Genomic DNA, 13091 nt, shown 5'->3' with positions numbered 1-13091 from the left:
TTTTTTTTTTTTTTTTTTTTAAAGATGCCTGTTATTCTCATCTTGTGCCTTTTGATTCAGCACCATACTAATCAAAATCCTACCTAGTTACTTTATGAATTGGAGTACTGGTGTGGTGCTGCAGGTCAATGCACTTGGACTGCAAGGTTGGTATGAACCACAAGTTTGGTGGTTCAAGCTCATGAGCTGATCCTCGGAAACCCTATACAGGGTTGCTATGAGTCTGAACTGACTCGACGGCACTTAACAACAACCTTATGAATATTAACACACTGATTCCAAAGGTTATATGGAAAAGCAAAAAACCCAGAATAGCCAACACGATATTTCAGAACAGAGTTGGAGGAGTGACAGTACCTGATTTCAAGACTTAGTATAGTGCTACAGTAATCAAGAGAGTGTAGTTTTGGTAATAGAAAAGTAGACCACTGGAATAAAATAGACATAAATTCACACAAATGTAGACTGAGCTTTGACAAATGAGCAAAGGCAGTCATGCTAAACAATAAGAAAACAACCCAGTAACCAATGTCAAAAAGATCTGAACAGATACATTACCAAAGAAGATATACAGTGGACAAAATAGACATGGAGGAAATTTAAATGCATATTGCTAAGTAAAAGAATCCAGTCTATGAAAACTATAGACTATTTAATTCCAACTATATACATTCTGAAAAAGACAAAGTTTATAGACTAAGTAAAAACTATTCTTTATGATTCCATAGTGGTAGACGACAAGATTCATACATTTGTGAAAACCCATTGAACTTTATAACATAAAGTGAATCTTAATGTAAACTATGGACTTTAATAATAATATATCAATATAGGTTTATCACATGTAAGGAATATACTACACTATTGCAAGATGTTAACAATAGGGGAAACTGTGTGCAGGATGCAGGGCTAAATGAGAACTCTACTATCTGCTCAATTTTTTATAAACCTAATACTGCTTTTTAAAAAATAAAATATTTTTATTTAAAAATAAACTAGACTAGTTATATTTCAGAACAAGGAATGTCACTTGGGTTAAAGAAGCATATTTCATTATAGAGGAGTCAGTTCACCTGGAGGACATAATAATCCTGAATGTATATACATCAAAGTGCATACGTAAACATCAATTCAGTTTAAGGAGAAACAGACAAGTCCACATTTATAGTTGGAGCTTTCATCATTTCTTTCTTAGTAATTAATAGACCAAGTAGACAGAAAATATAGGAGATAGACTGGAACATGTGGCACTGTAGGATAAAGCACCTGGACCACAAGGTCAGTTTGAACCACAGGTTGGTGGTTCAGACTCACCAGCCACTCCTTGGAAATTCTATACAGGGTTGCTATGAGTCAGAACCAACTCAACTACACTTAACAACTGCTACCACTACCAACAGTTGGATACAGTAACATTTATAAGAGACTTTATCCAACTACACTAGACTATATATTCTTTGCAAGTGTATAAGGAACATGAACCAAGATAAACAATATTCTAGATAACAAAACATCTCACTAAATTTAAAGGATTGAAATTACAGAACTATGTGGCTACAACTTAATGAAACTAAAAATCAGCAACAAGATTGAAAATTCTCAAAAAATATCTCATGAAACATTAGAAAATATTTTGAACTGAGTAGTGAAAATACGGCATATCAAATTTTGTAGGGTGCTAGAAATAGGTGATGCAAACTTTGTGTTCAACTGCTAACCTAAAAGATTACAATTTGAGCCCACCCAAGCGGTACCACAGAAGAAAAGCCTTGGCAGTGTACTTCCATTAATATTACAACCAAGAAAACCTGGAGGAGCAGCTTTCCTCTGTAATGCATGTGGTCACCTTGAACTACAATCTAGTCAACAGCAACTAAGAACAGTGGGACATTTGTAGTAAATGAAGACATTTCATATTGATTTTTCTTGAATTTTATATCATCTTTGCATTTTTCAGATAAATTCCAAATGGTTATATATATATGGCTTGTAGATTTAATTTTAAGGCATTCTGGTGGCAGAACAGGTAAGCGCTCAGCTGCTAACCAAAAGGTTGGTGGTTCAAACCCACCCAGAAGCTCTGCAAGAGAAGATTCTGCAGTATGTTTCATAGAGACTGCAGCCTAGAAAATCCTGTGGGGCGCTTCTACACTGTCACGTGAGGTTGCAAAGGAGTGAAAGTCAACTTGATTGTACCTAACAACAACAGATTTAATTTGCTATAAAATGAAGTAATTTTTTAAAAAGTTAAAGAAACAGTAAAGCCAAACTCCTTCTTTACAAAGTATCGAAAGAAAGCATATGAAGATTACCTGTACTTTTTGAAGTGAATTAAGATTTTTTTGTAATCAAGTTAAACAAAAGATTTTCATTTGTATTCTAAGGCAGTATTTTATGCTGAGTCGGAATTTTTGCTTTTGTAGGGTATCCTGCCTTTATTGCAAGGAAAGTGGGCTTTTGCAGAGTGCAATTTGATCCTCTTCTGGCAATAATAATATCCAGGTTCAGTGTTTCTACATTATATGTTTTAGAAGAGTCTTATATTAATCTTACGCTTTTGCTTTTTGTGAACAAAGAGGGCAAAGTGTATTGGATCTTTGACTTTGGAAAACTCTTCTCTTAATAAATTTTCTTCCCTTTTAAAGCTTTTATTTTGAGCCTAAACCATTCTCTCTTTCTTTTTCTATTTTCCCACCCCCCTCTCTTCTTTTCCTTCCTTCTATCTAAAAATATTTTCTTTTTATCTATGGTTACATTTTATATTTTAACCTTTACTATAGTTTATTTCTTTTTTAGAAACATCAGTTTTGTTACCCTAGATAAGCTCTTTCCTGATCACATTCATATCTGATATGTATACACTTCATGTTTCGTTTTCTTTCTTTTGTCAGGGAAATTCCTTTTAGGGACTGCAGAAGATAGTACTAGAATGACCTTACATTACTGGTAGGGAATCATTCCACTATGCTGATGACCTGAGAGTCATATTGACTTGCTGATATACCTTAAAATTGTGATTAGGACCTTGGGGAAATAATTAAAGGTAAATCCTCTGTTTTTATTGCAGTTGGGTGATACTGTGTCTGTTCCAACTCATAGTGACGCCAACTGCTAACGCTTTGGTTATCAGCTCTGAGCACTTAAACTGTTACATTACATGCATTTCCTTAAAACCCTCAGTGCTCCTTAGCAAAGTAATGTTTTGTGACTGGCTTAAATTCATACATATTGCTTTAAATCATGTGTCTTTTTCTACCCCTGTACCTACTTTATTTTCACAGACCCCAGTGAAGAAAGGTAAAGAAGCAAATGCTGGGTTTGGCGGACCAGTTGTTAGTTCACTGTATCATGAAGAAATCATCAGGTAATTTCTCTTCTTGTCATTGATAATTTGTTGTTGTTAGCTACCATTGACTCCCAACTCATTATGTTATATGTATGTGTGTTTGTGTATTTTAATGCTGAAACATTAAGTCTGTAAATCATTTTTGTTTTTTAACATGAACCTGATTTGGCATTATCTCTAGTAGGATAATAAATGGCAGGAAAGAATTTTTTAGGCGCATAATCTTTAAAATCAATAAGTATTTGAATCAGTGCCAGATAGTAATCTTTCCCCACAAAAGTAGTTGTTGTTAAGTGCCATTGTGTCAGTTCTGACTCACAGCAACCCTGTATAGGGTTTCCAAGGAGTAGTTAGGGAGTTTGATCTGCTGACCTTGTGGTTGAAACCAATCTTGCTTTCAGTTGAGCGCTTATCCCACAGTGTCAGATCTGTACTCCACATAAGTAATTGTTGTTATTGTTAAGTGCCATTGAGTCAGTTCCAACCCATAGCAACCCTGTATAGGGTTTCCGAGGAGCAGCTGGTACATTTGAACCGCTGACCTTCTGGTTCAGATGACTTTGTAGTCTAGCGCATTAACTCAAAGCGCTATACCAGGTTAGCAGAGTAAAATTTTGTGTCTCAAACAATCTAAAGCAATAGATTTATTAGCAGTGTTTGTTATTATTGTTCGTAGTTTTTCTCAATATACCATTTTTTCTTTTGAAAATTTACGTTTTCCTTATTTTCTCTAATTAAAATTAAGGTATTTTTTGTTATTTAGCAAAGTTCTTATTTTATATGCTGTGCATAAAATGTCTTGGATAATCTTTTTTTTTTACTACTAAGTCCAAGAAAAAGGAATCTCTGATGTTCTTACTCTTTTTTGAGCTATCTGACCTTTGCTTTACTTGCTCATTTATTAATCTAAAATAAGGAGTCTGGGTATGTTGCTGTGGGTTAATGTGCTGTATACTGCAAAGTCGGTTTGAACTGTAAAGTTGGTAGTTTAAGCTCACTAGCCACTCCTTGGAAACCTTATACAGGGTCAGAAGTGACTAGATGGTATTTAACAACAACACCAACAACAATTTTCAGGTGGAGTCCTGGTATGGTGCTATGGGTTAATGTGCAAGACTGCAAAGCCAGTTTGAACCAAAAAGACAGCGGTTCAAGCTCACCAGCTCCTCCTTGGAAACCCTATACAGGGTCTCTATTCGTCGGAACAGATTTGATGGCACTTAACAACAGCAACAACAAATTTCCCTTCAATATATTTGCTTAGAAAGCACATCGTTTTTCACTTAGATACACATTTAGGATATAGTTGTTGTTGTTAAGTGCCATGGAATCTGACTCAGTGACACTGTATAGGGTTCCAGAGGGGTGGCTGGTGAGTTTGAACTACTGACCCTGTGGCCCAGTGCATTATCCTACGGCATCACACCAGGATTTCTAAGATGTGGTTGTTGTTGTTGTTAAGTGCCAGCTTAACAAGTCAGTTCCAACCTATGTAGGGCTTTCAAGGAGTAGCTGGTGAGTTTGAACTGCCGACCTTGTGGTTCAAACTGACCTGGCATTTCAGTAATTTATCCTGCAGTACCACACCAGGACCCCATAGGCTGATGAAGATTTGAGAGGAGTAAACAGTACTGGTGTGTTGCTGTAGGGTAAACTAACAGGATTGGAGGTTCAAACCCACCAGCATCTCCCTGAAAACCCTATTAACTATGAGTCAAAACTGACTCCATGGAATTTAACAACAACAAAGATGTCCTTTGTGGACCTTGAGAACTATGAGAAACCCTTCATAGTTTTGAGAAAGCACAGTTTATAAAGACATTTTCAGAGTTTAATCCTCCTTTCCCTTAGCCCTTAAATATTGAGAAAATGTTGTGAGGCTCTTAATTTTCATATTCTGTCTTTCCAAAGCAAACCTACTGCCACCAAGTCAATTCCAATTTATAGCAACCCTATAGGACAGAGTAGAACTCCTCCATAGGGCTCCTTGTTTTGTCTTTAGAGTGTTTTTAAATAAGTCATTTCTGAATCTTAATTTTTGTTGTTATGTGCCATTGAGTCTGTTCTGACTCATAACAACCCTGTATAGAGTTTCTGAGGAGCAGCTGATGAGTTTGAACTGCTGACCTTTTGGTAAACAGTCCAGTGCTTTTGGTTAACCTACAGCACCACACCAAGACTAGAGTCTTGAAATAGTTAAATTAAGTGACAAACCTTTAGAGTCACTTTTCTAGGTGATAGGAGAGCAAGTTAGTCATTCCTTCTCTGTTTTCCCATAGTCCTTTGTTTATGCTTTTGTCAGCACTTATCACATTATACCACTCCATATTATAATCTTTAGAAAACCTTATCTTTTCCACTATACTTTTAGTTTTTCAAGAGCAAGGGTCATATTTATTCATCTCTGTAGTCTTAGTATATAAGTATGTTTTCCTCAGGGTACTGTATAGTTTAGTGACTGTTATTTATGTAGAGTTAGCCAAGTGGTCCTAGAGTTAGCCAAGCAGAGAGAGGCTGGTGTGGTTTTCTTATGAGTTGCCCATCCTCATCTCTTTTCCTAAGCTATTAAATTGTGTTTTGACTATTTTCCTTTCCCAATTGGATAAATACATTGCCATAGTTTTTTTTTTTTTAATTTAATTTGTAAGCTTAACTTTATAATAGTATCAATTACTTAGCTACATAAATAACAGTGGTCTTTATTTTGTGTTCTGATTTTAAGGGCTCCCAGACTCTAGTATTTTTTTAAATGACATGTTACATACAGTTTTCTCCCCCGACCCCAAATAAAGAAATTGTTTTATGTAACAAGAAATCCAGGTTTGGTGCACACCTCAACCACCATGGGTTTAATGTATATCCATTGTTAATATATATGTGACATGTAAAAGCACTAATTCTTTTTTAAAAAATGTTTACTTTGTTGTTACTGAGAATGTACACAGCAAAACACATGCCAGTTCAACAATTTCTGTATCAACTATTTAGTAACACTGACCACCACACTCTTCAAGTGCAGCCATTCCCACCCTCCTCTTCTGGGTTGTTCCTCCCTTATTAACAGAAATTCATTACCCCCTGAGGTTCCTGTCTAATCTTTCTAATTGTTGCTGTAAATTTGATCCATATAGGTAGTTCTTAAGAGAATATAGTGCTCAAGGAAGACCATTTTTACTAGTTACACTAAACAATTGTTCCGTTTTAAGATGGCTTCAGGGGATAATTTTGGTTAAAGTTTTAAAGATTATCTCAGAGTAATAAATTCACTTTCCATGATTTCAGAAAGTCTGAAGTCTTAGAGATTTAAAATAATGTTCTGTATTTTTCCCTCTCTTGGTCAGGATTCTTCTGTAGACTCTGATCAAAATGTTCAGTAGTGATAGCCAGGCATCATCCAGTTCTAGTCTCAGGCAAGGGAGGCAGTTATTCCTGGACGCATTGGCCTGCATAGAGTTTCTTTTGCAGTGTTTATTTAATGAGGTGACTGGTCACAGCAGTATTATAAAACATGAAGTAAATCAAATGTATTCAACTGAAGTGAGATTAGAAATCTGAGTATTTGGAATATTCCTAAAATAGAGTTAAATGATGTTAGGAAGGTTGACCTTCTTCCCTCACCCTCCACCCAATTCTAAAAGAAACTGTGCCTAGATTTAAATCATTTAAAGCATTATCTAGAATTTTGATCATGAGACACAGTAACAAAGAATAATGTCACTTAATTTCACAAAGCAGAGATTTGAATTCAATTCAACACATTTGTTATGCATCTACTATGAGACAAAACGTGTAGGGTTTTGTGCTGCTCAACTTCTTCACTTGTTGACTTCTCTATGTAAGGAGGCTTCAAGATACTGTTAGTGAAGTGGATGAAAAGTGAGCTGCTGCTCATGGACAAAATTAGTAAATTTTAATTATTTGTTATTGTCATGCCTTATTGCATGAACACATCCAAATATTAGTCTTCTTATTCTTATGACAAGGAACCCTGATGGCACAATGGTTAAGTACTAGGCAACTAGCTAAAAGGTCTGTGGTTTGAATCCACTAGCCACTCCATAGGAGAAGGATGTGGCAGTCTGCCTCCATGAAGATTACAGCCTTGGAAACCCTATGGGGCAGTTCTACTCTGACCTGTAGAATCACAGTGAGTTGAAATTGATTTGACAGCAGTGGATTTTATTCATATGATTAAAAAAAAAAAACTGTTATTCTAGAACATATTCTTAAAATATGAAGCAAAACATGAGAGCGCCACTGAAAAAGCCTCTTAACTATTACAAGCACTTTTTGTCACTACTACAATGAATCAGAAATCATAGCAACTAGCCTCATTGTTATAGTGAGGAAATTAATTTTATATTATAGTGTAATTCCATTGGGTAGTGTGCTGGGCATAAGATAAGCACTGTATTGTGAATCACAAGGTTGGCAGTTCGAGCCCACCAGCCACTCCACTGGAGAAAGATGATGCTTTCTGCTCCCACAGAGATTTAAAGCATCAGAAACCCTATACAGTGTTGCTATGAGTTGGATCTGACTCAACAGCACTTAACAACAACAATAGTTCCATTATAAACTAAATCATAATAAAAATGTTTTCTTACTAAAGTGTTGGAGCATTCCAGTGAAGACCGGATGTTTAGTTTCTTAAATATCAAATGTAGTTGTAGCAACAAAAATAAGCTATTTCTTGAAGTTCATTAATCAAATTTTTAATACTTTGATGAAATATAGTATTTGATATTTTGTTATACCAAGAGAATCTTGTGCTTTGAGAGCAAGTCCAATTTTTTAAAAGAATTGTGTTCAATTGAGGTGAAAGCCACAGCAGATTGTAGAGTTTTTAAAAATAATTACCAAATTAAAAACTTGAATGAAAAGAACAAATTAAAAACTTGAATGAAAAGCCATTTTTTAAAATATGGAGCCATTATGAGTATTTTATATGTGTATTTTGAAGGTCTGTTTTAGATTCTTTTATATATAAATTTCTCAAAATCCATTCATTTAGACTTGGGCTCCATTGTTATAGCCACTTTCCTAACTAATGTTTATTATAGGTGTTAAGCTGAAGGCCTACCCTAGTTTTATTGTAATTGTTCTTCAGGTGAGGATCACTGGGGCCAATTCTGAGCTTTCTCCATGCTATTTTGGTCTGATCTTTGTCATAGAAAGTGTCAACCCAGTGTCACAGGTGCAGATTTTGATTAATATCCCAGGGCCCTGACACCAGTTTCTCATTCAGAAGCTAGTTAACTGTTCTCTAGTATAATAGAGGGGATGTAACCCAACTAACCAAAACCACTGCCAGTGAGTTCAGACTCATAGTGACCCTATAGTATAACTGCTCTTTAGGGTTTCTGAGATATTTACAGGTGTAGTCTGGAAATCTTTAAGGCAGCAGACAGCCTCATCTTTGTCCCGCAGAGCTGCTGGTGGGTTTAAATTGCTGACTTCATGGTTAGCAGCCCAATGCTTAACTCATTGCACTACCAGAGTATTTTAGAAGGGGATATTGTGTAAGACTGATTAAGTGCACAAAGTTTGGCATCATGCTGCTGGCATTCAAATGTGTGGCCCCCAACACATTGCCGTGGTGACCTTGGGCAAGTTACTAACCTATTTGTTGCTATTGTTAGGTGCCATCGAGTCAGTACTGATTCACAGCAACCCCTATGCACAACAGAATGAAACAATGCCTGGTCCTGGGCCAACCTCATAATTGTTGCCACGCTTGAGCCCATTGATGCTTCCACTTTGCCAATCCATCTTGCTGGGGGTATTCCTCTTTTTCTCTGACTGTACACCCTACCAAATTATATCTTTCTCCAGTGACTGGTCCCTCCTGACAATATGTCCAAAGTATGAGAGACGAAGTTTGGCCATCCTGGCCTCCAAGGAGCATTTTGGCGTACTATACTTCTTCCAACATAGATCTATTTGTTCTTTTGACAACCCAAGGTACTTTCAATATTCTCCTTCAACACCATAACTCAAATGCATCAACTCTTCTATGGGGTCTTCCTCATTCACTGTCCAGCTTTCACATGCATATGAGGTTATTGAAAATACTGTGGCTTGGGTCAGGTACACCTTAGTCCTCAAGCTGATATCTTTGCTCTTCAACACTTTAAAAAGGTGCAGCAGATTTACCTAATGCAATATGTTGTTTGATTTCTTGACTTCTTCTTCCATGAGTGTTGATAGTTGATCCAAGAAGAATGAAGTCCTTGACAACTTCAATCTTTTCTCCATTGATAAGAATGTTGTTTATTGGTCTAATGGTGAGAAATTTTGTTTTCTTTACATTGAGATGTAATCCATACTGAAGTCTGTGCTGTTTGATCTTCATCAGTAAATATTTCAAGTCCTCTTAACTTTCAGCTAGCAAGGTTGTATCATCTGCATATCGCAGGTTGTTACTGAGTCTTCCTCCAATCCTGATGCCACATTTTTCTTCATATACCTCAGCTTCTCTAATCCTGATGCCACGTTTTTCTTCATATAACCCAGTTTATCTATAGAAAGGAGTCCTGGTGTGGCGCTGTGGGTTAATGCATCAGACTGCAAAGCTATTTGAACTGCAGGGTTGGTGATTCAGATTCATCAGTTGCTCCTCAGAGACCCTATACAGGGTTGCTATGGGTCGGAGTCGACTCGACAGCACTTCACAACAATAATCTATAGAATAGGGATAATTAAAATATCTGTCTCTTGTGGACCTAATTTGGGTGGTGGTGGTGGTTGTTGTTAAGTCAATGATGACTCATAGGGACACTGTAAAGGTTTTCCAAGGAGCAGCTGGTGAGTTTAAACTGCTGACTTGTGGTTCAAATCAACCTTGCTATCCAGTGTTTTATCCCACACCACCAGGAATACTAATGTGGGTTACACGAATGCATACACAAATATGCATAGACACACACACATGTCCTGACCTTTATCTGGCACAAAGTAAGTTACTATATAACTTAGCTTTTATGTAGTGCTGCAGGATAGTGCACTGGATCGCAAGGTCAGTTTGAATTGCAAGGTTGGTGGTTCAAACCCACCAGCCATACCTCAGAAACCCTATAGAGTCGCTATGGTCCGAACTGACTCAGTGACACGTAACAACAACAACAACAACAACAACTCAATATAGAAATTTCTCACAGAGGATACCTGGAACATATGACTGATGTTAGGAGCTAAAATTGCATGTCAGTCTAGTTATAGAATTAGTTACAAGTTGTTTACTTTTGCAAGAAAAAAGAAAGGGGATAACTATTAATATTTGATCAGTGTTTGGAGGTGTAGAAACAAGAAAGTAACAAATCTTATAACCTGTTAGGCAGTTATCTATATTTTGAGATCAGTTATGTTTCATGTGTTTATACTGCTATTGGGCAGAAAAAACTGCTGGTAATAGGCATAGGGCTTTACAAAGAGTCAAATGATTCTGTACTAAATATGATTCTGCTCACTTGGCAAGAAATCACTTTGGTGGCTTGTATGCTTACAAGGTTTTTATCTAGAAGTTGGCATAGAAATAGAGAAATTCAGACAAAACCAAAATATACAATAAATGAAGAGTACAGTATCCACCCCCACCCTGCAATAAGATTTGATCTTCCCTGTTATGCTTTGTAGTTTGATGCCATGTAATGTATCAGAATTTTATTAATCCCACTTACACAGGCAGCCATCTGGACCTTCTCTAAGCAAGACCAGACTAGTATACAACTAAAATGATTGATGGGCTCTGGAATTGATTAGTTGTTCTGTGAGACAAATGAACTGTTTTGGCAGAAAATACCAGAGGTCACTGCTGTGGTCCAGCACAAAAGCCTGTAGAATTTTAAAGAGATACTTTCATCATCGACTTATAAAGTTCAATGGTATTGTAGTGTTTCAATTTTTAAACAGTATTGGATTTAAAAGATATTTTAAAACTATTTCTTTGTTGACTATATTCATGCTAATAAAATTTAAAAAAAATTTTTTTAACCAGGATATAAGTGATTGTTCTGTGCTTTGCTTTTGCATTGTTGATGAAAATATGAACAAGAATGAAAGCATAAAAATCTTGTACTCGCATAAATTGTACTCTGAAATCTTGCTAAAGGAGGTGTGATTGGAGAAAAAACTACAACATACATATCTTTTTTGTAAATCATTAAAAAATAAGATAGTATGAAGTAACATTCATTTATTCAAAAATGAACACTGTTAGACAGGAACCTGTTTTTAATACATCTTTTTAAGATTTTGAAGCTTCAAGAGTATGTGATGTAAACATTTTGTGTTCTGAAGCTTGACTCTTTGGATTTTTATACTTGGACTAGGCAAAGCCCTTGTGGGACACCACTGTCCCCTTGACATCACTGCTCCTAGCACCAAAAAGATTAACCTGCTTCCCCTCCATCTGTCTGGCTGGTAGGAATATAATCCTTCCTTATTTCACTATGTTGCCTATGATCAACATTGTGTTAACACTTTGGTGATAGGTGATGAATTGGATGACATATGTCTTGTTACATTCTGTTTATTCTTGGAGGAGTACACAAGTGTGTATAGGCAAGTGGGCAACTCCCCCTGGAGAATCTGACTGCTCAGAATGAACTTGAGTTATGGATTTATTCTGCCTGTAAAACCTCAGCTGGTATAAATAATTGAGAAAGCAAAGGTTTGTCTGTGATACATACCTCAGGGACTCTTGGTTCCCTTCCTGCTCTCTACCTCCCTTTCTTATGAAAATGATCCCAGTTGCACTCCTAGATAATAACACACCAAGCAATTAAAAGCCATGGGTGGCTGGAGAGAGGAGAAAAGGTTTAGTTAATGAGCTTTTCCTCTTCTAGTGCCCATGAGAGCCTCAGGAATGACAAGGCGATTAAAGCGAAGAGATAATTATAGATTATGTGAAAATGGGTCCCTTGGGACAAGCAGGTCTTGACATAAACAGTAACTGTTGTTAGAGTCTCCTGGCTCCCATATTCACCCTTTTCTAATGTGCTTCATTTAGCTCCTATGTGTTAGTGTCATTATGCCAACCAAGCATATAAGCAAATCCACCTGTTTGCAGATCAACAGCTCTTTCAAAACTGAAACCATCATCTTTTTCTCACCTTTTCATCTTACTTCCTTTCTTCCTTCTCCTTACTTCAGTCTTTTTGTCTACCCCTTCTAGCATTTTTCTCTTCTTTCAGCACCTGTGAAATGGTAGACACTTAGCCGTGTGTGGAAAATAATGTTATATGTGTACATGTATGTGCACATATAAGATGCATACTATATTCATAGTAATAATAGAAGATGATATATTATAAAATAATATGAATAATGCTTCCCTCTGTTAAAGTGCTTTATAGGTCTTTTTAAAGTAAAAAAAGCATTTTAGAAGTGTTAGCAAAGACTAGCTTGAAGATCTTTTCCTTTAATGATGATCAACTATCTTTCAACATTGAAAGCAAACAATTTTGGTTTCATTGCATTGCCTTTCAATTTATGAGGACTTTGACAGTTATATTGTATACATTAATAAATTGTTGTTAAGTGCCAATGAGTTGGTTCCGACTCATAGTAACCCTGTATAGGGATTCCAGGGAACAACTGGTGAGTTTGAGCCCCTAACTTGGTGGTTCAAACTGACCTTATGGTTGAGTGCTTATCCTACAGAGCTACACCAGGACTCCGTATTAATAAATACTTGATGCTTATTGAAGCTTGAATTATTTCTAAGATATATATATATATATAT

The 13091-nt window shown here is 36.3% G+C and overlaps 1 protein-coding gene across 1 annotated transcript in view; it reads left to right on the top strand.

The window, feature by feature from the left end:
- Positions 1-13091, top strand: part of ACBD6 (acyl-CoA binding domain containing 6) — a 264037-nt gene that overhangs the window by 88110 nt on the left and 162836 nt on the right. Inside the window, exon 4 of the mRNA XM_006876436.1 lies at positions 3282-3364. Coding sequence (XP_006876498.1) covers positions 3282-3364 — 83 coding nt within the window. The remainder of the gene's footprint in view (positions 1-3281; positions 3365-13091) is intronic.

The sequence above is a fragment of the Chrysochloris asiatica genome, unplaced genomic scaffold (genome assembly GCF_000296735.1).
Source record: "Chrysochloris asiatica unplaced genomic scaffold, ChrAsi1.0 scaffold00379, whole genome shotgun sequence".
Lineage (NCBI taxonomy): Eukaryota > Metazoa > Chordata > Mammalia > Afrosoricida > Chrysochloridae > Chrysochloris > Chrysochloris asiatica.
The sequence above is the reverse complement of the archived record's forward strand: the minus strand, read 5'-3'. Positions and strand labels throughout refer to the sequence as shown.